This window comes from Staurois parvus, unplaced genomic scaffold (assembly GCF_062004578.1).
Source record: "Staurois parvus isolate SC_StPar_1 unplaced genomic scaffold, SC_StPar_1.0 ptg000779l, whole genome shotgun sequence".
Lineage (NCBI taxonomy): Eukaryota > Metazoa > Chordata > Amphibia > Anura > Ranidae > Staurois > Staurois parvus.
Genome location: NW_028318575.1, coordinates 2,522,204 through 2,550,153, shown reverse-complemented (window position 1 = coordinate 2,550,153; position 27,950 = coordinate 2,522,204). Strand labels below are relative to the sequence as shown.

The window sequence follows — 27,950 nt, the reverse complement described above, 5'->3', positions numbered from 1 at the left end:
GAGCAGATGAGAAAGGGGAACAAAACTGGGATCAGGAACAAGCGAGAGCAGGTACAAAGCAGCAGGATACAGGGTACAGCAAACAGGGAAAGAGCAGGAACAGGATCATGGCTAGCAGTATCTGGCAGCAAGCAAAACACTGGAGTGAGGGGGGCTAATACGGGAGGACCTAAATGCACACCCAGCAGCCAGCATCAGGCGGAAACTGCTGTTTGCTGAAAGACACCTGCTGGTGGACACTGGAACTACAACCCTCCACCAAGGGAACCACAATGCCACCAGCAAGTGATCAAAGTACTCAAAGGGGGATTTGCATCATCCCATCACCTACCTCTCAAATCCCCCCCCCCCAATCACACAAATATGGGTTTAACCAATTACTTTTTGCCTATTCTTCATGGTGAATGGTGGTGTGTCACCTTTGTCTATACTGTATACTTAGTGCTAAAAAGCATCACTCATCTCAAAGTTGGGAGGTATATATAAAGGAGGGGGGAGAGACTGTGGACAGGGGCAGGAGAAAAACTCAAGTTCAGCTTTAAATGCTGCACTCAGTGCCATGATCCCATTGTAAATCACAGCCTTCAACCAGCATTTGTATCTCACTTTCTCAGGTTTCTGATGCAAGTGGTTCCATGAAGATCACAGTGGCTTCAGAAGAGAGTCCTTTCTCCATGTCCATGCTCCTGCCAGAGGAATGCTTCATTCTTGATGCTGGAGATAAGATCTTCGTCTGGAAAGGTGACTATGACAGAGATGGCCAAACCTGGGTTCCCAACTGGAACTGTCAATAAACTGAGCTGTTCTAAGGCACCCTGGTATTGCTCGTGGAAAGTTTCCTTGGCTTCCATTGTATGATCAAGAAAACTTCAGATCCCCAACACTCTGATAACAAACAAAGGCAATAGAATTGCCATCAGTCATTCAGGGCCAGGGGCGGACTGACAACTCATGGGGCTCCCGGGCAATAGGGGATCATGGGGCCCCTGTGTCTTTGCCCAAACTCAAAAAAGCCTATGAAAAAGGTACCAGGGGCATCTCATGGGGCCCCCTACTGACCCCGAGCCCTCGGGCAGTGCCCGAGTTTCCAAATGGTCAGTCCACCCCTGTTCAGGGCCTAAGTGGCTCCTTTTTTCTGAGGTACAAACCTGACAGGAATCCAATTGTCTGGGGTGCTGGTGATCTGGACTTGTCTTGATGTTTGTGATGGTGCCACTGACGATCTCACTGGCCGATTGCTATGTTGTAAGAATGCTCACTCATAATACAATGGCAATCCAGACTTGGAGACACATTGGAAAGCAATAGGTTTCTGAAGGTGGAGAAGAGCGGAGGAGCTTTGGTGATGGTGAATCCAAGCAGCTTTTCTGCTCTTCTAAAGGATCTATTCCCCTAAAACTGAGATTTCTGGAGACCTTCCTTAACACTCCAGGCAGGATGGCACCTCCAGATGCTGGGTGGGCTATTATTTTACCCCAAGGCTGAGTCCATGACTAAAGTGAGGGACTGAGAAGGACTATTGGGCACCAGCCACTTACCATGAAAATGACTTATGGACTCTCCAGATCAATATCCAACTTTACAGAGTCAGAACCTATAAGCCAACCTGGCAACACCGTAAGCATGTCTCCAAATTTCACTGGGTCCTCCAAGTGAGTCACCAGGGCTTCTGAGAGACCTGTCATCTCCATCCATTATTATCATCCTCGGCATTGCTTTCTTACTCTTCTTCTATTATCTTCCTTGCTGTCATCCCCATCCTCCACCTCATGATGATCCTTCTTTCCCACTCTCTTCTATCACTTCTCTCCTTCCCGTTACTTTACATTGCCATCCTGATCCTCACTCTCCTGATCCCACAGGGGGAAGAGAAGAGGGACCCTCATCAGTTACAAACAGTCCTGAGAGAAGACCACCCCATCCTCCACTTCAGCCAACAGTGACATCTCAGTTTTGGTTGGATGGATCTGGATTTTACTGTCTGAATGTATATATATCCAAAAGCTTTGTGAACAGAGCCTATATACCCACATTAGTAAAAAAAAAAAATTAAAAGATCAAAACAGAATTTAAAGATTTAGAAAATTAAAAATGAAAAAAATATTATTTTGCTACACTTTAATTGCAGGTATATTAGGTAAAAAAAAGAAAAAAAAATTTAAACAAAATTTGTTGCTTTCGAAAAAAAAAAATCAAAAGTAAAGCCTCCAATACATGGGTAGAAAATCGACCTATTTATCATCCGAAAATCGGACCTAAGAATAATGGGACGATTTTCACTCTGTTAGTGGGTCAATGGCACCGGCCAATTTTCGTGGTTCCTCTCCTTTTCGGTGATCGGGCATGTTGGAAAATTCATGAAAAACTACCGATTTTCGACTCAATGATGGTTAAATCCTACAATCGTTTTTCCGAAAAGACTATGCACATGAGCCGTGACCTGGAAGGAACAGAAGTTTTGCTTGTTATATGGGGTGAACTTTAAGACTTGGTCGGCCTATTTTCGAAATCAATGATGGCGCCATCGGATTACCAAGTGAACAACGTTTCCGATTTTCGGACGAAAAATCGGTCAGATTTCGAACCATGTATGGCCTGCATAAGTCTTCCAGTAAAGCCTTTAGCATTCATAGCGTTCTGCACATCCAAGAGAGGCAAATGCCTGTGACCCCCTGCTTCACTCAGTGGTTTCTCCTGCCATCCCCTACTTCATTATGAAGTGGAAGGAACCACATTGCATGGTGGGGGGGAGCAGGCATTTGACACTCCCAGAAATTCCAGATACTGAAAACTTTGCTGGAGGACAGTGGAATACCTACCTCTCACTTCCCCACAGAGAGGTAGGTATCAATGTTTCTATTGCAGAAGCCAAGTTGTAAATTTTTTTGGGAAAATGATATTCATCCTAAAAAATGTAAATGATGTCTAATATACGGCTTGAACATTTCAGGCAAACAGTCCAATAAGGAGGAGAAGAAGACGGCACTGAAGACGGCTGAAAGTTTTATCAAGCAGATGAATTATTCCGCCAATATGCAGGTAAGTGTCTATGAGGGTGGCCATAGTCATTGGAAGTAAGTTGGACATGTGACCTCCTGATGGGACCTCCCCAATGTTCAAATGGCTCTAGAAGCAGTGAAATGACTGGCCTCAGGTGATACACAGAGACTAAACATGTCCTCCTATATACGTTGAACCTGTTTATCTGCAGCCATTTGTCCTGCACATCCTGGCAAAACTCAGAGATGAAAAGAAGGGGGTGGGGAGCTGCAGTTACACACTGTACAAGAGCTCTGAGAGCTGATTGGAGGGAAGGGACACACCCCCTTTCAAACAGAACACAGGAACAAAGTTGAGGCTGTCAATCACAGGCTGTGTGCTGGATATCCCTCCCGTCAACTTTTTTTTCTTGGTGTCAGGAAAACGTGTCAAAAGTGATTCATGCTGATAACAGAGGAGCAAGGCAGCAGACAGAAATGACACTTAGTGCTCTGGATTTAGACAAGTACACACTATTTCATGTCTGAGGTTTACAACCAGTTTAAAGTGGACCTGTCATCTGATAATTTATTTCATGTTCAGTCCAGACATACTAAGCAATGTGCCAACTTGGCACTTCCAAATGTTTATGATCACTTACCGGTATCCCGGTTATCCCCCTTATAGCGCCTTTGTTTTTCTCTCCAGAGTGATGGCACCAGCTTTGTTCAGGCATCATCCAAGGTTGATGCTGACAAGGTTGATGTAAATCTTGGTGCCTGTGCAGTTTTGCTCACAAATGTTTGACACTAATCGGCCCCTGCTGCAGCCTCTTAACCATGTGACTAGATACAAAGATACAATATAAAATCCCATCACTGAGGGAGAGGAGACTGAGGAAATGCTTCCGCCTACCTGCAGCAGACTGATGGCATCATCTCAGCCTAGACAAAGTCAGTGAACTGACATTCACTTCCAGTCTGGACACTTTTACCCCCTTCCTGTCCAGGCCAATTTTCAGCTTTCAGTGCAATCACACTTTGAATGACAATTGCGCAGTCATGCAACACTATACCCATATGAATGTTTTAGCATTTTTTTGAGACAGATAAAGCTTTATTTTGGTGGTATTTATTCACCGCTGGGATTTTTATTTTTTTTGCTATATAAATGAAAATGTCCAAACAATTTTGAAAAAAGTGTTTTTCTTATAAAATTTTAGAATTTCATCATAAATCTTGGCCAAAATTTATTCTGTTATCTTTTTAGTAAAAAAAGAATAACCCAAATTAGTTTATAACCAAAAATTATAATTTTTAAACATATATTTTTACATATTCTTTTATTTTTTTATATTATTATTTATGGGTTTTTTTTTTACATACTATCACCCTAGCAGTACAGTGTCACCATGGCGACACTACTACTTGTGGGTGGTGATGAAGATATTTTTTTTTTATTTTTTACACTGATTGCTTTTATACCCATGAAGGCTGTAAAAGCAATTATTTCTCCTTCTCTCTGGCTACATTCTTCCAGCCATTGAGAACTACTGTGTGAGCTGTGATTGGTCACAGCTTGTCACATGGTACATGATTTTGCGCACCTGTGCCCCCCTGTAGCAGTATTTCTGCTATAGGGCGGACGGGAAGCTGTTAACCACCTGCTGACTGTGCTATAACTGAATGATGGCTACAGCGAGGTCGTCCAGTTCTGGGAGGGTGTCATATGACATCCTTCCAGAACCACGCACTCAGCGCTCTTTGTGATTTCTATGTCCTTCAGACACAACAGATCACATGTCATGGTAAAGGGCCATTTACCACGTGATCAACTTTGTCCAATCACAGCTGATCACCATGTAAACACACTCGCTGGTTATCGGCAGCACTATACTCATGCTGTCACAGTGTGAAAGGAGACATCTACACTGATAATCAGCACCCTGATTATAATTGCAGCCCCAACAGTGATCATTAGTACTGCCAGTCAGTGCCATCTATTAGTGCCCTTCAATGCTGCCTATTTGTGCCCACCAGTGCCGCCTCATCAGTACAACCTATCAGTGCCCATCAGTGCTCCCTATTTGTGCCCACCAGTGCCGCCTCATCAGTACAACCTATCAGTGCCCATCAGTGCTGCCTATTTGTGCCCACCAGTGCCGCCTCATTAGTTCAACCTATCAGTGCCCATCAGTGCTGCCTATTTGTGCCCACCAGTGCCACCTCATCAGTGCTGCCTATCAGTGCCCATCAGTGCTGCCTATTTGTGCCCACGAGTGCCGCCTCATTAGTTCAACCTATCAGTGCCCATCAGTGCTGCCTATTTGTGCCCACCAGTGCCGCCTCATCAGTGCTGCCTATCAGTGCCCATCAGTGCTGCCTATTTGTACCCACCAGTGCCGCCTCATCAGTGCTGCCTATTAGTGCCCATCAATGCCGCCTCATCAGCACACATTAGTGAAGGAGAAGAATTACTCGTCTGCAAAATTTTATAATAGAAACTGTGACGGACGCGTAGGCGGGACAGAACGCACACGGAGGAGGATAAACACACAAAGTTTTATTGAAATAGGAGAGACACTCAATCAGGGTAACTAGGGTAGCGTCCGGGTACCCAAAAAGAGGGGAAGAGAGGTCAGGAGTCCAAACAGTTATAATCCGACCTGTGGTAGGGCGATTCAGGTAGCGATGATCCGAGCACTCAGTGGGGCAGTCCAGGTAGCTACAATAATCCGGGTACACAATAGGGGCAGTTTAGGCAAGTATTAATCCAGGTACACAATAGGGGCAGTCCAGGCAAGTAATAATCCAGGTACACAATAGGGGCAGTCCAGGCAAGTATTAATCCAGGTACACAATGGGGCAGTCCAGGCAAGTATTAATCCAGGTACACAATGGGGCAGTCCAGGCAAGTATTAATCCAGGTACACAATAGGGGCAGTTTAGGCAAGTATTAATCCAGGTACACAATGGGGCAGTCCAGGCAAGTATTAATCCAGGTACACAATGGGGCAGTCCAGGCAAGTATTAATCCAGGTACACAATAGGGGCAGTCCAGGCAAGTATTAATCCAGGTACACAATGGGGCAGTCCAGGCAAGTATTAATCCAGGTACACAATGGGGCAGTCCAGGCAAGTATTAATCCAGGTACACAATAGGGGCAGTTTAGGCAAGTATTAATCCAGGTACACAATGGGGCAGTCCAGGCAAGTATTAATCCAGGTACACAATGGGGCAGTCCAGGCAAGTATTAATCCAGGTACACAATAGGGGCAGTCCAGGCAAGTATTAATCCAGGTACACAATGGGGCAGTCCAGGCAAGTATTAATCCAGGTACACAATGGGGCAGTCCAGGCAAGTATTAATCCGGGTACACAATGGGGCAGTCCAGGCAAGTATTAATCCAGGTACACAATAGGGGCAGTCCAGGCAAGTATTAATCCAGGTACACAATAGGGGCAGTTCAGCCAAGCAATAGTCCAGGAATTCAATGGGGCAGGTTAGGCAAGGGAGAAGATGGGCGTACAGTGGGTCAGTCCAGGCAAGGGAAATATGGGGATTCAATATGGCAGTCCAGGCAGGGGAAATATGGGCATTCAATGGGGCAGTCCAGGCAGGGGTGATATAGGCACCCATTTAGGCAGTCCGGGCAAGGGGCACACAATAAGGACAGTTCCACACTCCGCCACATGCGGCTTGTAGGGGCACTCACGGCACGTAGTTTCCAGGGGCAACCAGAGGACCATGTGCAGGAACACTCACGATTTCAGGGGCGGCAGCAGCCAGTAGACAGGGACCCTCACGGTGGTCAGCTTTCCAGGGGCAACAACGGTCAGCAGGCAGGGACACTCGTAGTACTCAGCTTTCCAGGGACACAGTGGTCAGCAGACAGGGACCCTCACGGTACTCAGCTATCTAGGGGCACAGCGATCAGCAGACATTATCAGCTTTCCAGGGACACAGCGATCAGCAGACAGGGTCAGCTTTCCAGGAACAACCAGCGATCAGCAGACACTCAGCGGGGGTCTGGGCTGTGGAGTCTGGCCTCAGCTCAGACCTCACACAGCGCTTTTCTTCCAGAGCAGGGGAACAACAGGGAAGCCAGGTCCTACTCCAATCTTCTTATTACCAGAGAAGGACGCTTCCTGGTTGCCCCGGCAATGGCCGGCCCTGTGTCGGGTTAGCAGGGCAACGAGGCATGCCCCCTCACTCCAGCCACGCCCAGGGAGCGCAGCCTTTGCCTCTGGCAGGCGCAGAGCGCGGGAAACCTCGGGGCCACGCTGCGCCCGCCAGGACAAGGAAGGGTGGCGCGCAGAGACACCCCGGTGGCCAGCACGTGAAGAATCCACGTGCAGGTACAGCGGGGTGTCAGACTCCTCCATTGCAGAGGAGAGGTGCTAACCGCACCACAGGGGGCAGATTCCTGATGTCTGGTACAGGCTTTGATGTAGGCTCGTGCTGGACATAGGGACCTGTAAGGGAAAGGGAGGGGGGAGGATGAAGGAGAGCGAGGGGGGACCGTGACAGAAACAAAGAAAAACTTTTTTTGTTTTCAAAATTCTCAGTCTTTTTTCATTTATTTAGCAAAAAAATAAAAAAAAACATCCAGTAGCAATTAAATAACACTAAGCTCTAGTTGTGTGAAAAAAATTCTAAAAATGTCTTATGGGTGCAGTGTTGCATGACCGCGCAATTGTCATTCAAAGTGCGTCAGCGCTGAAAACTGTCCTGGACAGGAAGGAGGTAAAAGTGCCCGGTAGGCAAGGACTGGAGAAATCAAGCAGTAAAAGCTGTAGAAAGCACTTTAATTTGCATTCATTTTTAGCCCCTTCTCAGCATAACCTTTGATTATTATGTCTCTTTGGGTTTCAATTGGGGTGGATTTGATTTAAATCAAACTGATTTAAATCACGATTTAAATCACTAGTCAGTAAGGCTTGATGTAAATCTTAGTTTTCTACATAAAGATAATTCTTGCTGGTATAACTTTAATATGCAAGTAGATGAAGATTTTTAGAATAACAACTTTTCATATTAGTTTTTTTATCCCCAGTTTAATAGGTTAATCATTCATATTTGGACAACTTTTCTGTTGTACTTAGGAAGGAGAAAAATAATCATTACCTTAATAATAACAATTTAAATAGATTTATTCATCTGAAACAATAACATTCCAGCAGATGTGATTTGCTTAAACATCCATGTTTGTTAACTAATTTGGCTAAACAAAATATATATATTTTAAGAACCTTAGACTGTCAGCCCCCTCCTCCTCCTCCACTTAGTTTCACTTTCTTCTTGTGCAGATCTATCCCACTCCAAACAATCAGAAAATATTGTTTCTATTCTATTCACTGAACTTCTTGAAACTTAGCAGTGAAGGGGTTGATTCTGTATTCAGAGGTTTGTAGAAGTTAGGATGAAGGTCTTTTTCTTAACTCTGTTCATGTTATAACATTTTTGCTGTGAAGAAGAGGCATGTGATCTCCGCTGAGTCAGTTTTGAGAACTGCAAAAGTAAACCAACATCTGTGATAATATCTTGTAGGCAGAGAAACTGCCCAATAATCTTACAGAAACCGCTGGAAGAGCATGACATTGTGAATGGATTCATGGAATTTATTTACCAAAAAAATTAAACATATTCAGCCTTATTCTACATAATTAAAAAACTAATCTTTATTTCATGATGGAATAACCTTTGGATGGTAATATATTTTCCTCAAAAAGCATTTTATTTTAAAAAATCCGATTTAAATAAAAAAAATCCAATTTAAAGCAAAAAAATCTGATTTAAATAAAAAGAATCCGATTTTTTTGATTTTTTTTAAAAAAATCATTGATTTTTATCCACCCTGGTTTCAATCCTCCTCCATAGAAGTCATGGTTTCCGTATACTGCACTGATTATTGACAATCAGTCTGACACAGCTGTATGCGTTTTGGAACCCATTTATATTTTGTAGTATACACCAACGGTTCTGGATATGTAATCTACCAAAACTTGCGCCAAAATTTAAATCACCAACCAATGCTGCTGCTCCATGTTGATCAATAATCAAACAGAAAAGTGAAAAAAAAAAAGCGCAAAAAAAGTATTATAAATATAAATAATAATAGTGTCTAAATCTAAACACAGCACAAAAAACTTAATACAAATATAAAAATTTAATTTTAAAAAAATAAATAAATAAATAAATACAAATTAAAACAATATAAAAAATGTTTTAAATTAAATGAAATAAAAATAAAAATAAAAAAATAAATATTATTTATATTTTAATTTATAATTTTTTACATTTTTTTTATTTTTATATTTGTATTAAGTTTTTTGTGCTGTGTTTAGATTTAGACACTATTATTATTTATATTTATAATAACTTTTTTTTCTTTCTTTCACTTTTTTGTTTGGTTCTGGATATGTATCTGGCTGATAGAGAGTAAAGAAGTAATATGCATGGCTCCGCCCACTGCCCCACAATGAGGAATAATCCTCTAATTCTTGGGATATGTGATGGAATGAGATTTGTGACTATCTTCTATTCTAAGAAGACTTTACTGAGCCGCCCATTCATTTCTCCATACCTTCATTCTCTCCAGATCATCGTACTGCCGGAGGAAGGGGAGACTCCGATGTTCAAACAATACTTCAGGGACTGGAAGGACAAGGAGCAAAGTCAGGGATTCGGGAAGGTGGTGACCACGGGAAGAATCGCAAAAGTGAATCAAACTCCATTTGATGCCAAAATTCTGCACCAATCGCCGAAAATGTCCGCACAATACAACATGCTGGACGATGGGTCCGGAAAGGTGGAGGTAATCTTGCTGTTACACAGTGGCAGCATCTGCAGAAAAAAAAGCTGTTGAATTTTTGCTTTTTATAGGAAATAAAATAGAAAAATAAATACAGCTCTGTAATCCTTAAAGTGTTATTAACCCACAACAGTACAATCAGTCTGTATATGCAGTAAAGCATGCTTGTTATACTCACTGTGGAACCTAAGGGGTTAATCCTCTGCATTGTGTCAAAATACTGTTTGATCATGTCTTCTCTGGTCCTCCCCTTTGTCTACTGTCCCCAATCCATCTTCTGATAGTACAGAGACTTAGGAGGCACTCTGTACATGCTCAGTTTGGTGTGTATTGCTGGAGAGTTTTTTTTTTTTCTGGGAAGGTGCATGTGATCATCTCAGGGCCAATCACCACTGTCTAGACAGAGGGTCATGCAGCCTCATAGGACAGTCAGAGGAGAATGAAAACTTCTACTAGCTTAATCAGTGCTCACATATAGAAGTCACTAGACTGCTATATACTGCTGGTAAGAAAAGGTATTTAGCAGTTTTTAGTTACTAAAATAATTGCATTTCCATGTTGTGTGTACTGTGGGAGAGCAAATATAGTGAATGCTGGGTCCGGGGAGAGTGGATATAGTGAATGCAGGGTCCGGGGAGAGTGGATATAGTGAATGCAGGGTCTGGGGAGAGTGGATATAGGGAATGCAGGGTCCGGGGAGAGTGGATATAGGGAATGCAGGGTCCGGGGAGACCAGATATAGTGAATGCAGGGTCCAGGGAGACCAGATATAGTGAATGCAGGGTCCGGGGAGACCAGATATAGTGAATGCAGGGTCCGGGGAGACCAGATATAGTGAATGCAAGGTCCAGGGAGACCAGATATAGTGAATGCAGGGTCCGGGGAGACCAGATATAGGCAATGCAGGGTCCGGGGAGACCAGATATAATGAATGCAGGGTCCGGGGAGACCAGATATAGTGAATGCAGGGTCCGGGGAGACCAGATATAGTGAATGCAGGGTCTGGGGAGACCAGATATAGTGAATGCAGGGTCCGGGGAGACCAGATATAGTGAATGCAGGGTCCTGGGAGACCAGATATAGTGAATGCAGGGTCCGGGGTTTAGTAACACTTTAATACATCATTATATGTAATTTTTAAACACAAGCAGAGCTAATAAAATCTATAAAATTCAGTGCTGGATGTGCCAGAACTGCATTCCCCCACATTCCCACTAAATGTCCTGAGTATCAGCCTATTGCAGTCTCTGTACAGCAGGACTAAGACTGGGAGAGGGAGGAACAGCACAAGGAACTAATTAGTTCATGTGCTGACAAGAAGCATGCTGATAGGAGGAGAAAGCAATAATGGATCAACCCCAGCAACAATAGACCCCTGCCTACAACAACAGATCTCCCAGCAGCCAGCATCAATGGACCCTCCAGCAGCCAGCAATAATAGACCCCTTCCTCAGCAGTATATTCTCCCCCCCCCCCCCCGCAACAATAGATCCACCATCAGCAGAGGTAGACTTCCCCGACAATGGAAGACCATCCTGCAACAACAGATCCACCACAGTAACAATAGTTCCTCCAACAGCCAGTGACAACACACCCTCCAGCACACACTAGCACCTCTTGGCAATACATACATTCAGTGCTGGAGGTGCTGGAACTGCATTCCCCCACATTTTTCCTGAAAAAAGTCCTGAGTATCAGCCTTTTAATAGAAGAACAGCATGAGGAGCTAATCAGTTCATATGCTGGCAAGAAGCATGCTGAGGAGGAAGCAACAATAAAACCACCCCAGCAACAATAGATCTCCCTGCAGCCAACATCAATAGACCCTCCAGCAACCAGCAAAAACAGACCCCTCTCTCAACAGTAGATCCACCCCAGGAACAATTGGCCCTAGCAACATTAGATCCCCCAATCATCAAAAGTAGACTCACCCACCAATGATAGACCCCTCCTGCAACAACAGATTCTGTCTCAAGCAACAGTAGACCCTTCCGCACACCTCAGCACCCCTTGCCAGTACATACATTCAGTGCTGGAGGTGCTGGAATTGCATTTCCCCCATTGTTCCTGCTGAAAAAAGTCCTGAGTATCAACCTTTTGCAAGAAAATCTGTTCATATGCTGGCAAGAAGCATGTTGATAGGAGGAGAGAGCAGAGTGACAGAGAGATGAGTTTATCATGTGCTGCTTCTCCTTCACTGTCCAGTCCTAGGCTAGGGATCACAAATCATCTGAATGGGAGATACAGACTTCATGAAATGTTTTTTATTAAGAGTATACTTTGTTCTTTTGGAAGATTTGGCGCGTTGAAGACACCGGAAGAGTCCCGGTAGAGCCTGAGGCCTATGGACAGTTCTTCGGCAGAGACTGCTACATCATTTTGTACTCTGGAGCTAAAGGAACCGTCATTTATACGTGGTAAGAGAAAAGAAAAAGTGTTCAATGATTACAGCTTCCAAAATGAGATCAATGGAATACACCGATAATAAATCAAGTTCTAAAGCAAAATCGAGCAATGTCACCATAAAACACAAAAATATATTAGAAAACAAAGCTATATCCATTCAATCTGATGAGGAGGAATGCTTCTAAAAAGTCACAATTGCTTTAATTTCTTAATAAAACTCATCACTAAATGTTATACCGTTCCTTTTTAATATTGGTACTTCTACTTATGCCTCTACTTACAGTATATTGCCAATAGTATTGGTCGGCCGGCCTTTACACACACATGGACTTTAATGGCCCCCCAGTCTTAGTCCGTAGGGTTCAATATTGAGTTGGCCCCGCCCTTTCCACGCACATGAACTTTAATGGCCCCCCAGTCTTAGTCCGTAGGGTTCAATATTGAGTTGGCCCCGCCCTTTGCAGCTATAACAGCTTCAACTCTTCTGGGAAGGCTGTCCACAAGGTTTAGGAGGGTGTCTATGGGAAGGTTGGACCATTCTTCCAGAAGCACATTTGTCAGGTCAGGCACTGATGTCGGGGGAGGAGGCCTGGCTCACAGTCTCCGCTCTAATTCATCCCAAAGGTGTTCTATGGGGTTGAGGTCAGGACTCTGTGCAGGCCAGTCAAGTTCCTCCACCCCAAACTGGCTCCTCCACGTCTTTATGGACCTTGCTTTGTGCACTGGTGTGCCATCATGTTGGAACAGGAAGGGGCCATCCCCAAACTCTTCCCACAAAGTTGGGAGCATGAAATTGTCCATAATGTCTTGGTATGCTGACGCCTTAAGAGTTCCCTAAACTGGAACTAGGGGGCCAAGCCCAACCCCTGAAAAACAACCCCACACCATAATCCCCCCTCCACCAAACTTTACACTTGACACAATGCAGACAGGAAAGTACCGTTCTCCTGGCAACTACCAAACCCAGACACGTCCATTGGATTGGCAGACAGAGAAGTGTGATTGGTCACTCCTGAGAACACGTCTCCTCTGCTCTAGAGTCCAGTGGCAGCGTGCTTTCACCGGTTTGCATTGCACTTGGTGATGTAAGGCTTGGATGCAGCTGCTCGGCCATGGAAACCCATTCCATGAAGCTCTCTACACACTGTTGTTGTGCTAATCTGAAGGCCACACCAAGTTTGGAGGTCTTTAGCTATTGACTCTGCAGACAGTTGGAGACTTTTGTGCACTGTGCGCTTCAGCATGCGCTGACCCCGCTCTGTCATGTGACGTGGCCTACCACTTGGTGGCTGAGTTGCTGTTGTTCCCAGTTGCTTCCACTTTGTTATAATCCCACTAACAGTTGAGTGTGGAATATTTAGTAGCCAGGAAATGTCACGGATGGACTTATTACACAGGTGACAACCTATTACGGAACCACGCTTGGAGTCACTGAGCTCCAGAGAGCGACCTATTCTTTCACCAATGTTTGTAGAAGCAGTCTGCATGCCTAGGGGCTTGATTTACTGTAACTTCTCAATGCTGATATTGCATTATTTAATTTGCCCACTAGATGTCACTGGTGTTTTCAGTTAACTGCAGTGAAAAGCAGGAGTCTGCATACGATTCAGTAAGAGGGCCACATTATGTATTTTACAAATATTCAAGGGCCAGAAATAGACACCAGTGATGCCTCAGGTGTGTAATGGATTTCTTCTCATGAAAAATAAAAATAAGTTGTACCACTACCCCTTTAGGAGTTGCAAGAGATTCGGGCCCCCCTATAGTCCTGCACAGCCGAGCAACTCGCATTTTCCATTCAGACTTGCATCCAGGAGACAAAAAACAGTCCTTGAGCTTGTTTTGATGTTTTATTAAAGGAGAATAAAACTTGGATGGGTTAAGGAGTGTACAGGATGCCCAATGGAACTGGAACTGAGGACAAAATTCCTGGAACTATTTACAAGTATATACAACAAAATATCCTCTTCTGGAGAGATAGCCAGCCTCTCCTAGTGTACCACCCCAGGTCCCAGACTCTCCTCTGCCTGGCTGCCTGGAGGAATCCCTGAGCAAAGGATCCAGTGCCCTGTCACTTTAAGACAATAAGACAGTCCCTGGTGGTAGCTAGTCTGGTTTCCCACCAGAGTGCTCCTTCCCCTATCTGGCCCAGGGGGTGCAGGTCTTCTCACTCAGTCCTTCTCTTGTGCGGCTGGTGAGTTGGTGACTGCTACCAGGCCTTCTAGCTGGGCTGCTTCTTTCCTGCTGCACAAGTGGTCCTCTCTCAGGGGGCAGTGAAGTCCCAAGTTTTCCTCATTTCAAGATCCTCTGCCTGTAGGTGAGCCCCTCTCTCATTATGGGCCCCCTCACAGGCTCTTGCCTCCAGCCTCACATTCTTCTCTCTCTTCCAACTGAATTCTCCTGCTCTAGGCAGGCTCAGTTATTCTTAAAGGTTGTCCTGACCCCTTGTCAAGCCTTCAGTTGGGGATTGGCCAGGGTCCTCCAAGAGTACAGACCAGCCACTCCTCAGATCCGCTCACTGCTTCTAGACCTTTCTCCAAAGCTCAAGAACGGGGAAATTCCAGAGGGCTGGTCTGCAGAGCCTCTCAGCTCTAGCCACAATTTGACCCCTGCTAACTATTGCACCCAGGCTGCTACTCAGCCCTCCTGACTAACAAATAAGCTAGAGTTCCCCCTAGCTAACTAGGAGGGTGCTACTAATTAATGAATACAATTTAAATGAATGGATACATATTTTTTCTAATCAGCATGAAATGATTCAGGTTAATAGAGAATGAACAATTGCAAATAAACTTGAGGCATTAATAAAGGTCAAACAAAAATAAATTCCATTGGTACCTCTCATTAGAATCCCCCCTTACTTTAGGGTCCCCATCAGAGTCCCCTCTTACATCAGGGTTTCCCCCTTACAAAAGGGTCTTCACCAGAGTCCTTCCTTACATCAGGGTCCCCAACACAGTCCCTCCTTATATCAGGGTCCCCACCAGAGTCCTCCCCTCACATCAGTATCCCCACTAGAGTCCTCCCCTTACATCAGGCTTCCCACTGAGTCCCCCCTTACATCAGGGTCCCCACCAGAGTCCCCCCCCCCCATACATCAGGGTCCCCATCTGAGTCCTTCCCTTACATCAGGCTCCCCACCAGAACTGGAGACTTTGCACATTAGCTGTTGATGGGGGGTGGGGGGGAGGCTAAGCTATTAATAAAGGTCAAACAAAAATAAATTAAATTTACCCCTTACTCATCAGAGTCCCCCTTACATCAGGGTCCCCACCAGTGCCCCCCTTACATTAGAGCCCCCCCCCCTAAAATCAGGGTACCCATGAGATTACCCCTTAAAATTAAACACCCCATCATCGTCCCCCCTTACATCAGGGTCCCCATCAGTGCCCCCCTTACAGTAGAGTTCCCCCTAAAATCAGGATACCGATGAGATTACCCCCTAAAATCAAACACCCAATCATAGTTCCCCCTATTATTAGAGTTCCCTCTAAAATCAGGGTACCCATCAGAGTCCCTCCTAAAATCAGACACTCCATCAGAGGCCCCCTTACTGTTGATGGGAGGGGCAGCCCATCAGCTGTGGGCAGAATAAAACCTTTTGACACTGCCACTGACATTTTCTACTGGTCTACATGCTTTGCCTTTAGGCAGTCACTAATGATGTAGTCCCTGTGTATACATGTAGAGTTACATCACTCTGGTACCTGGCTCTATTCCCAGCATCTGATAGCTTACTGTGTATGTACCACAAAGTAAAATACTGCTGGGAGGAAAAATTTTTTTTTCTTTTTTCGTCAGAAGAGACTTTGCATGTTTCTTATGAAACCCCCCCCCCCCCCCCCCAAAAAAAAAAAAACTGCACCTCTTAGTTTTTAACTTTTTGACTGGTTCTACTACTAATGGGTGTCTAGCAGAAAGTGCAGTATTTCATTTATCCACTAGAGGTCACACTTGAGAGCCCTCATGTATCCCAGATCTTTGCGATGAGTTGGATTTCATTCCTGAAACTAAAAAAATTCCAGTCCCCTAAAACTAGTCAGGCATACTTCTCTTTTAAAAAAGATCTAAGAAATCTAATAAACACTCAATAGACATTGGAATAACAAACACTTTTATTTAGCCCGTAGTACAACTATAATGTTCAGTTCACCATTATATCCAATCAGAAATTGCCTTTTTATTGATCTGACTACAATTAGCTGAAATATGATTGTACAGTGCTTCTACAGTTGGTGGAATCAGCTCATACTGTAAGAATTCTTAGGCTCCAGTTATAATGGAATATTCCTATCTATTCTCATAGACTTGACGATGTTGTGGTGTTAAACATGCCATGAGAAAAATATAAATGCTGCCATTGCTGATCTTGCCTTCCAAAATGCTTGTTTCCTGGCTGTCACACTAATCTACTGGCTTTGGCCTGTAAGAGCATACAGATCACAGGTTCAGAATTCACTGGCTGCATGCTTGTTCCAGATCAGTGGATCTGGAAGCTGGAAACAGCCAGGCAACTGGTATTTTTGAAGGAGGCCAGAAATAGGAGCCCTTGTAATTTTTTCCTACGTGGGCCTCCTTTATTGCTTTACAGGTAGATTATCATTCCCCAAAATATATCAACATATCACCAGAAATATATGATACATGTTAAGTGATCTTACTATTTCTCTGCACAGGCAAGGAAACAAGGCCAGCAAAGATGAGATTACAATGTCCGCCTTCCTCACTGTGCAACTGGACCGCTCTATGAAGGCTGGAGCAACACATGTTGGTAACTTAGGGAAATATACTCTATTTATTATCTATCTATCTATCTATCTATCTATCTATCTATCTCATATCTATCTATCTATCTATCTATCTATCTATCTATCTATCTATCACATTAATTGTCTGAAATGTTTTGAACACCTGACTATCATGCCTATATGAACTTGTTGGACACCCAATGACAAAACAATGGCAGTTATTATGCCCCCTTCCTTTCTTGGGATATAGCATCCACTACTCTTCTGTGAAGGCTTTTCACAATACCGTGGAGTATGAATGTGGGAATTTGTGTTCATTCATCCAAAAGAGTATTTGTGATGTTGGATGAGAAGATCTGGCTCAAAATTACCTTGCCTTTCCTTTCCTTGTCTTTTCCTTTCCTTTTCTTGCTTTTCCTTTCCTTTCCTTTCCCCTTTCCTCTTGCTTTGTCTTTTCCTTTCCTTTTCTTTCCTTTCCCCTTTCCCCTTGTCTTTCCCCTTTCCTTTCCCCTTGCCTTTCCCCTTTCCTTTCCTTTCACCTTTCCTTTCCTTTTCCCTTTCCTTTCCTTTCCTTTCCTTTCCTTTCTGTTCCTTTCCTTTCCGTTCCTTTCCTTTCCCCTTGCCTTTCCTTGCTTTGCCTTTCCTTTTCTTTCCCCTTCAATTTCCTTTCCTTTCCCCTTTCCTTTTCTTTCCTTGCTTTACCTTTCCTTTTCTTTCCCCTTGCCTTTCCTTGCTTTACCTTTCCTTTTCTTTCCCCTTGCCTTTCCTTGCCTTGCCTTTCCTTCCCCCTTGCCTTTCCTTGCCTTGCCTTTCCTTTCCCCTTTCCTTTCCCCTTTCCTTTCCTTTCCCCTTTCCTTTCCTTTCCCATTTCCTTTCCTTTCCCATTTCCTTTCCTTTCCCATTTCCTTTCCTTTCCCCTTTCCTTTCCTTGCTTTACCTTTCCTTTTCTTTCCCCTTGCCTTTCCTTTCCTTTGCTTTCCTTGCTTTACCTTTCTTTCTCCTTGCTTTTCCTTGCTTTACCTTTCCTTTTCTTTCCCCTTGCCTTTCCTTTCCCCTTTCCTTTCCTTTGCCTTCCTTTCCTTTCCCTGCCTTTCCTTTCCCCGTTACTTGCCTTGCCTTGCCTTTCCTTCCCCCTTTCCTTGCCTTGCCTTTCCTTTCCCCTTTCCTTGCCTTGCCTTTCCTTTTCCCTCCTAGACTCTGTAGGCAGTCTGTATTGTTCAGAATAGCTTGCTGTACAGTAAAGTATAGGGCCTGATTAAGGGCAATTAAAAAAAAGTGCAATATCAGACAATATACCACCCAAGCCTGAGATTGTTAACCCTTAGAACAGACAGTGTGCACATCTAGTTTACAACCGAAGATGAGATTTGACAACACAGTACAGACAGGGTTAATTGTGGTAAACATAACTCCTCAATGCCCTCTTTAAAGTATATGTGAACCTTCACTTTGCAAAACAATCCATTCAGCTTAAAATAGGAATGAAAGGCAAAACATTTGTGTATAGATATAAAAAAAAACATTCAAAATATTTGTTTTTCCCTTTTTTATAAGTGATGACATACCCTCTGTTCTCAGCTGCATAAGAGCTGAGGGAAGAGAAACAGTAGTACACTGGTTTTCCCACTGAATGACTGTGGATATTTGGGGGCGTGTCAGGACAAGTCTCATCATTGGAGGAGAGCACACTGAGTTCCCAGCACAGCTAGATAACTGACCACGCTGTGATCTCATGCCTAGTGTAGTCAGTTTTTAATAGGGCCTCACAGGCATGGGCAGGAACACCAGGGATTTCACACAAAGGAAGCAATACAAAGAGAACAGGATACCTTTTCATGCAAGTACATGGTACAGCAGACACAGATCAGGAATAGGAAATGTTGGGTTTACTTACTCTTTAACTTTACATAAAGGGGAAAATTAAAGTAGAACTATAGGCAAAACTTGTTTTCATTTTGGATAGAGTAAGAGAGGGTTATAACCCCTGTCAGATTTTCTTTTGCCATCTGTGTCCCATTGCAGAGATTTCCCTTCACTTTCTGTCCCATCGCAAAACAGGATGTAAGAGGAAATCCTTACAAAATAAGGGAATTCCTTGGGGACCTCCAGATCACCAGAACTAATCTCATTGGAAGATTTCCTCTCTATTACTTTTCTGGGGAAATTTTGGCTTTTCTTATGCTTTCGCATTCAGTGATAATGGAAAACAGGACAAATACAGAGGAGGAATCTTCTTAACAGGGCACAGATAGCAATAAAACCTGACAGAGGTTCTAATCCCTCTCCACTCCATCCAAAACTAAAAAAAAGTCTTGCCTTTAGTTCAGGGGTGGACTGACAACTCATGGGGCCCCCGGGCAATAGGGGATCATGGGGCCCCTGCGTCCTTGCCCAAACTCAAAAAAGCCTATGAAAAAGGTACCAGGGGCATCTCATGGGGCCCCCTACTGATCCCGGGCCCTTGGGTAGTGCCTGAGTTTCCAAATGGTCAGTCCGCCCATGCCCTGGTGGGAGAGCTCCACAAGGAAGATGACTCACAGTTCAATGCAGTCAGATGTAAAGGAGGAGGGGTGTCGACAGTGTCTGTTTCAGCGAGTGAAGTGCAGCCTGGCCGCTCTGGTCCCAAGAAGGGAGGCTTCTTCCCAAGATAGCAAATCCCTAGCCTGTCCCTTCTCATCTGGAACCTTCCCCTACTGCTACTTACTTTCCCTAACAAGCAGGGTCTTTCTCCCTACACTAGCCACTTGAAAAATGTGCTGAAAAACCCAGGGGTAGGGACTTAAATAGACCCTGCTGACCCAATATGGCTGCCAAGAGGCACATGGCCACAGCATAGCCAACTGAAACACTGCTCCTTTGACCTTGGAAACCATAAAGAAACAGTGTTTCCCTAAGACTTCTTCTCCAGGTTTTGGTGCCACTTGGATTGAGCGCCACTTACAGTGGAGAAAACAGACTGCACCTGCCTACAAGGGTACTGTTTGCTTCTGCCTGCTATTGGGACCTGTACCTGGCAATACTAGTTAAGGCTCCAATAGCCTGGGTTAAGATCATTTTTATGGGCAGCACGGTAGCTAAATGGTTAGCACTTCCACCTGGCAGTACTAGGGACATTGGTTTGAATGCCAACGACGGCACCACCTGCCTGGAGTTTGATGGGGCCCCTGTGTCCTTGCCCAAACTCAAAAAAGCCTATGATAAAGGTTAGGGGACATCTCATGGGGCCCCCTACTGACCCCGGGCCCTCGGAAAGTGCCCGAGTTTCCAAATGGTCAGTCCGCCCCTGCTTTAGTTATACTTTATGTAAACTCTAAAGCTGGCCATACAAAGATTTTTGTTTGAGTGTTCGTATGAAAATCATTCATCAGAGCATTTGATGATGCTGTTGTTGAGTCAACTAATTTACTTCAAAGGCTCTCAATATTTCATCCAGACCTACTACTTGAATGGATTCCTAGACCATTAAACAGGTTTCTTTCATTGATTATAACATCAATGAAAGAATAATACAAAGCAACGTTTTTTTAAATTGATAGGTATATTGCTTATTTAGATATATTTTATATATACACATATTGTAGTTACAGTACATAGCTTGAAAAAATACATTTAATTCAACCAATAGAAAAAAATAAAGAAATAGAAAATATCAATACAGAGAATCCTATACTCGCAGTTGATCCAGAGGAAGGAAAAACAAGCAATAATCAATAATATAATTTACTCCAGTGGGTAAAAAGATCCTTCCTGATCCCCCAGGAGGCACCCAGAAATTCCTAGGATCAGCAATCTCTGGTGTTATACATTATGTGTTCATCAGCCCACACTGGCCACTTTATTAGGTCCTCCTGTTCAATTGTTTAGTAACACAAATTGCTAATCAGCCAATCACATGGCAGCAACTCAATGCATTTAGGCATCTAGACGTGGTGAAGACGACTTGCTGAAGTTCAAACCGAACATCAGAATGGGGAAGAAAGGGGATTTAAGTGACTTTGAATGTAGCATGGTTGTTGTTCCCAGACGAGCTGGTCTGAGTATTTCAAAAACTACAGATCTACTGGGATTTTCACACATAAGTAATCCTAGGGACATCATCCTGTGTACACCGGGAACTGTGCAACTAGTGCTATTCTGACCACATGCGTTACCAGAATTAGAACGTTCGTTGTCACGAACATTTGTTCTTTTAAATGATTATGTACAATATAGAAATGCTTTAAAGAACAACACAGACAACAGTGTAAGCAAAATTGGATATATTAGTTTCTTATATACAGTATATATATATAGACATATACACACACACACACAAGGTGGTATCAAAAGGTTTTGAGACTAGTTTTGTAACAGTCCAACAGATGGCAGCACAAGGCTCCACACACAGTTACAGGGAGCACTGACCTTCATTCAGTGTGCCAAAAGACATCATCCTGTGAAAATTGAGAGCTGTGCAACTGGTGCTATACTGACCATTACCACATCTGATATGTCATTATGGACAGCAAACTAGAACAAAGCGCAAATGTGAAACTGGGCAAATCACTGGATCTCCTCCATGCTGTCAAAATGGTGACCTTTGAGCTGGATCTTCATCTTTGGGAAGAGGGCATTTCCGGTGGTTAAGCTCGTTAAAGGTCTTCCTGATCGCTCGTCGTCTTCTAGTGATATTCTTCCTCTCTTAAAGCGTGCATGCCACTCAAAATGCCTCAAACGACTCATTGGAGCATCCCCATAAACTTGCCAAATCACATCAAATATCTCTGTGGCAGATTTGCCCAGTTTCACGCAGAATTTCACGTTTTCTCTTTGTCCTAACTTGCTGTCCATGAAGAAATAGCAGACATGGTAACACACATGGTCAGAATAGCAACAGTTGCACAGCTCCCGATATACACATGATTATTATTATTATACAGGATTTATATAGCACCAACAGTTTGCTCACCGCTTTACAATGTAACGGGAGACAATACAGCAACAATACAGTTCAATACAAGAGGGTTAGGAGCAGGGGTGGACTGACCATTTGGAAACTCAGGCACTGCCCGAGGGCCCGGGGTCAGTAGGGGGCCCCATGAGATGCCCCTGGTACCTTTTTCATAGGCTTTTTGAGTTTGGGCAAGGACACAGGGGCCCCATGATCCCCTATTGCCCGGGGGCCCCATGAGTTGTCAGTCCGCCCCTGGTTAGGAGGGCCCTGCTTGTCATGTTTCACATGACTGTCATAGGCCTTTAAGTGTTCTTATATTTTGTCTCTGCTCCTCCCTTTCCTCTGGTTTAGTTCATGCTGTATAGATAGCCCCACCCCATTTCCCAGAAAGGAATTTCAGCTTCAACCCTTATGTCATGAAGCAGATCACATTATGATCTTTTGACCTATCAGATGTTCATTGTTGTAAGATTCTCTCAGTTTATGGAATAAACTTCACAAGATCTACAAGGTGTCATCTGATCGAGTCACTGCCTGTATTATTGGTGTTATCGCTATCTCATCACAACTGTAAGTTACAGAGATCACTCTTTCAATGCTTAGATTGGAGAGACAGAACACTGCTCCTTGGAGCTTACAATCTAAGATGATGTCTTTTGGCACGCTGTCTTGTTGTGCTCCCTGTGACTGTGCATGCAGTCTTGTGCTGCCATCTGTTGGCGTGTTACAAAACTAGTCTTGAAACCTTTTGATACCACCTTGTGCATATATATATATATATATATATATATATATATATATATATCTATTCAGTCGTATCCGACCCTTGGCGATTGCATGGACCGTCACTCGTAAGTGACTTTTTCCATGAATTCTCTTAACAATAATATTACAGGGTAGGTTGCCAGGTCTTTCCCCAACCCCCACCATGCAGGAGATCCCACGTGGCCAGGGATGAAACTAGGACAATTTAGACAGGAGCCAATTAACCTACCAGCATGTCTGGGAGGAAACCCATGTAAACACAGGGAGAACATGCAAACTTCATGCAGGTGGCACCATGGTTGAGAATTGAACCCATGACTCAATTACTGCAAGGCAGAAGTGCTAGCCACACATATATATATATATATATATATATATATATACACACAGTTGCAAGAAAAAGTATGTGAACCCCTTGGGATTACGTGGAGTTTTACATGACTTGGGCATAAAATGTGCTCTGAACGTCATCTAAGTCACAACAATAGAAGAACACAGTCTGCTGAACATAATTCTACACAAACATTAGATGTTGCCATGGTTTAATTGCACATAACATGTAAACATTCACAGTGCAGGGAGGAAAAAGTATGTGAGGCCCTAGCTTAATGACTTCTCCCAGAGCTAATTGGAGCCAGGAGTGAGCCAACCTTGACTCCAATCAGTGTGATGATATTGGATGTGTTGCTGACAGCTGTCCTGACCTTAAAAAACACACACCTGTTTTGGGTTTACTGGTTTCAAGAAGCACTGTCTGATGTGAACCATGCCTCGCAGAAAAGAGCTCTCAGAAGACCTACGATCAAGAATTGTTGACTTGCATGAAGCTGGAAAAGGTTACAAAAGTATCTCCGAAAGCCTTGATGTTCATGTGTCCACGGTAAGACAGACTGTCTACAAATGGAGAAAGTTTAGCACTGTTGCTACTCTCCCTAGGCGTGGTCGTCCTGTAAAAATGACTGCAAGACCACAGCGCAGAATGCTGCATGAGGTAAAGAAGAATCCCAGAGTGTCAGCTAAAGACCTACAGAAATCTCTGGCACATGCTAACATTTTTGTTGACACATCTACAATAAGGAAAACATTAAACAAGAATGGAGTACATGGGAGGACATCACGGAGGAAGCCATTGCTGTCCAAAAAGAATATTGCAGCACGTTTGAAGTTTGCTGCCTCAGGGCCTGGACGGATTGTTGTCATTGATGGGAAAATGAATTCCAGAGTTTATCAAGACATTTTGCAGGAAAACGTACGACCATCTGTCCGCCAACTGAAGCTCCGCAGAGGATGGGTGATGCAACAGGACAATGACCCAAAGCATACAAGTAATTCAACAAAACAATGGCTGCAACAGCACAGAATACGCCTTCTGGAGTAGCCCAGTCAGAGTCCTGACCTCAACCCGATTGAAATGCTGTGGCATGACCTTAAGAGAGCGATTCACACCAGACATCCCAAGAATATTGCTACACTGAAACAGTTTTGTGAAGAGGAGTGGTCCAAAATGACTCCAGATCGTTGTGCAGGTCTGATCTGCAACTACAGGAAACGTTTGGTTGAGGTTATTGCTGCCAAAGGAGGGTCAACCAGTTATTAAGTCCAAAGGTTCACATACTTTTTCCTCCCTGCACTGTGAATGTTTACGTGTTATGTGCAATTAAACCATGGCAACATCTAATGTTTGTGTAGTATTATGTTCAGCAGACTGTGTTCTTCTATTGTTGTGACTTAGATGACGTTCAGAGCACATTTTATGCCCAATTCATGCAAAACTCCACGTAATCCCAAGGGGTTCACATACTTTTTCTTGCAACTGTATATATATATATTTTAGAATCAAATATATCTGATTTTGCATACACTGTTGTCTGTGTTGTTCTTTAAAGCATTTCTATATTGTACATAATCATTTAAAAGAACAAATGTTCGTGATCACAAACTATTTAATTCTGGATGAAACTGTTCTTAGCGCATGCCCTTTGAAATAAGTACAATTCTTCCCAGCTGAGGATCACACTAACAGAATGTTATTAATTCAGATAAGAAATGAGAAAACAAATTCGAAGTTGGTTGTTGATTTGTCCTCAATAACCACTAGAAAATCAAACAAACGTTTTGAAAACCAACAGATTTGTAGCCTTGTATGTCTAGCTTCACTGATAAAGAGTATAATAGGAGCATCCAGTTCCGGAAGTAGCCCTGTAATATATTTGCTGTATACCTGATGTCACTACACTGCTTCACCCTCAGAGAATATTTATTGATCGCCGTGGCTCATGTTGTCCCTTGATAAGATTGTTTACAATGAAGTAAAATGGTAGTGGCAGCTGACAGCGCAGCATAATTGTATTCTAATATGCTATAACCGGGACAGATGGGTTATAGGTCAATAGTAAAATAGCTGTTATCTCAAACAAAACACAATTCATAAAGCTGCAGGAAGGATTTTACAATTGGTTCTCCTTTTATTTCATGATAATGTCCCAGACAAAATATACTGTGGTTTCCTTTGCAAGACAGCCAATGTTGTAACATCAATGTTCAGAATGACCTTCAATCCATGCCTACAAAACTGTATGCCAAGAATCCCTGGACCTAAAACAGGCCATACATGGGTCGAATTCCAAACGATTTTTCGTCTGAAAATCGAAAAGGTCGTTCGCTCGGTAATCCGATGGTGCCATCAATGATTTCGAAAATCGGCCGACCAAGTCATAAAGTTCACCGAATATAACAGGTGAAACTTCTGTTCCTTCCAGGTCACGGCTCATGCGCATATTCTTTTTGGAAAAACGATTGTACGATTTGACCATCATTGAGTCGAAAATTGGTCGTTTTTCACAAATTTTCCAACGTGCCCGATCACCGAAAAGGGGAGGAACCACGAAAATCGGCCGGTGCCATTGACCCAGTAACAGAGCGAAAATCAGCCGATTATTCTTAGGTCTGATTTCCGGACGAAAAATCAGTCGAATTTTGACCCATGTATGGCCAGCATAACCCCCACTCCCTCTAGAATGTGGGTGACCAGATGTCCCTGCTTTTAGGGCTCTTCTTCAATTTAAAAAAAACATTAGGGGAGATTTTTTATTTTTGTTTATTTCAGGTACTTATATAGCACCGTCAATTTACACAGCACTTTACATATATATTGTACATTCACATCAGTCCCTAACCCTCAAGGGGTGTACAATCTAAGGTCCCTAACTCACATTCATACATACACATACTAGGGCCAATTTAGACAGGATCCAATTCACCTACCAGCATGTCTTTGGAGTGTGGGAGGAAACCCACACAGGCACAGTGAGAACATTCAAACTCCAGGCAGGTGGTGCTGTGGTTGAGATTCAAACCAACAACCCTAGTACTGCCAGGTGGAAGTGCTAACTGTTTAGCTACTGTGCTGCCCGTAAAAATGATCTTAACCCAGGCTATTGGAGCCTTAACTAGTGTTGCCAGGGACAGGTCCCAATAGCAGGCAGAAGCAAACAGTAACCTTGTAGGCAGGTGCAGTTTGTTTTCTCCACTGTAGTTGGCACTCAATCCAAGTGGAGAGGAAGTCTAAGGGAAATGCTGTTTTTTTATGGTTTCTGGGGTCAAAGGAGCAGTGTTTCAGTTGGCTATGCTGCGGCCATGTGATTCTTGGCAGCCATATTGGGTCAGCATGGTCTATTTAAGTCCCTGCCCCTGGGTTTTTCAGCACAGTTTGCAAGTGGCTAGTGTAGGGAGAAAGACCCTGCTTGTTAGGGAAAGTAACTAGCAGTAGGGGAAGGTTCCAGATGAGAAGGGACAGACTAGGGATTTGCTATCTTAGGAAGAAGCCTCCCTTCTTGGGACCAGAGCGGCCAGGCTGCACTTCACTCGCTGAAACAGACACTGTCGACACCCCTCCTCCTTTACATATGACTGCATTGAACTGTGAGTTATCTTCCTTTTGGAGCTCTCCCACCAGGGCAGGGGCGGACTGACCATTTGGGCCCAGGGTCAGTGGGGGGCCCCATGAGATACCCCTGGTACCTTTTTCATAGGCTTTTTTGAGTTTGGGCAAGGACACAGGGGCCCCGTGATCCCCTATTGCCCGGGGGCCCCATGAGTTGTCAGTCCTCCCCTGCACCAGGGTGTTTGTAAAGTTGGCATTCTATTCAATACAAGTACAAGTTTTCTGCATCCAGTTGGGGTTATTTAGTAAAACTGGAAAGTGAAAAATCTGGTGCAACTCTGCATAGAAACCAATCAGCTTTTAGGTTTTACTACCAACGCTTCATTGAACAAGCTGAAGTTAGTTAGAAGCTGATTGGCTACCATGCACAGCTGCATCAGATTTCAGTGCTCCAGCTTTAGTACATTTAGTGTATTTTCTACTCACACCATGCTGCACCTCTCCACAACTTGAACCTAAGGAAAACCTGCAGAAAGCAAAACTATCAATTTGGGTCGAGGCTGACTACAGCCTAGCTGTTCTAAATTTTGAATAGGAACTCTGCTTAGCACAGGGTTCTTACAGTAAAAAACAAGCAGGGGTTCAAATCCTTCCCAGATCTATGGAAAAAAACAAAAATGAAAGCTGTGTCTCAACCATCATTTACCAGTGTATTAAATAGAGAGAAAAATCATCTAAATGGTGGCGTACTGTCTTCCCTGTGTCCCAGAACCCTATCCTATTCGTATCTGTTCCCTATAAGTTCATGAAGATTTACTATTTACTCTGCAGTCAGCGATGACTGTATTTCCCACAGTATCACACACAGGGTTTGTAACAATGCTAATCCGCGGACCCAGCCAAAAAAACAAGTTAAATTTCCAGGTGTTCTGAGAAAAGGGGCCCTTTGTATTTTAGACTTTTTTTTAATTTAAGAAATAAAAAAAAATAAATAACACTTAGAAGGTTAAAAATAAGCTCATTGGTCTAGCACAGTGGTCTCCAAATTACTACTTCATGTGGCCCTTTGCTTGCCTTTATCCAGCTCTTGGGACAGTATTCCACAGACTGACACTAATGATGGGACACCATTCCTTCCACTTGTACCATCAATGGGACACTATTCCTCCCACTGACACTAACAATGGGGCACTATCCCACCTGCTAAAACCAATGATGGGGCATTGTTTACTTCCACTAGGGGAATTTTCTACTCCCACTAGCCACAGTCCAGCCCTGCCGAAGGCTGAAGGACAGTAAACTGGCCCTTTGTTTAGAAAGTTTGGAGACGCATGGTCTAGCAGATTGTCTACTAATCTATGCAAACTGGTCCAATGCAGACCAGACCTAGATCTGAACAGACTGGTGATGTGTGCATTTTG

The 27,950-nt window shown here is 43.7% G+C and overlaps 1 protein-coding gene across 1 annotated transcript in view; it reads left to right on the top strand.

Moving 5' to 3' along the window:
* LOC149444748 (scinderin-like) overlaps positions 1 to 27,950 on the top strand; it is a 95,630-nt gene that overhangs the window by 43,067 nt on the left and 24,613 nt on the right. Inside the window, exons 6-10 of the mRNA XM_089654580.1 lie at positions 615 to 741; positions 2,951 to 3,039; positions 9,582 to 9,797; positions 12,090 to 12,211; positions 16,877 to 16,967. Of these exons, the coding sequence (XP_089510706.1) occupies positions 615 to 741; positions 2,951 to 3,039; positions 9,582 to 9,797; positions 12,090 to 12,211; positions 16,877 to 16,967 (645 nt within the window). The remainder of the gene's footprint in view (positions 1 to 614; positions 742 to 2,950; positions 3,040 to 9,581; positions 9,798 to 12,089; positions 12,212 to 16,876; positions 16,968 to 27,950) is intronic.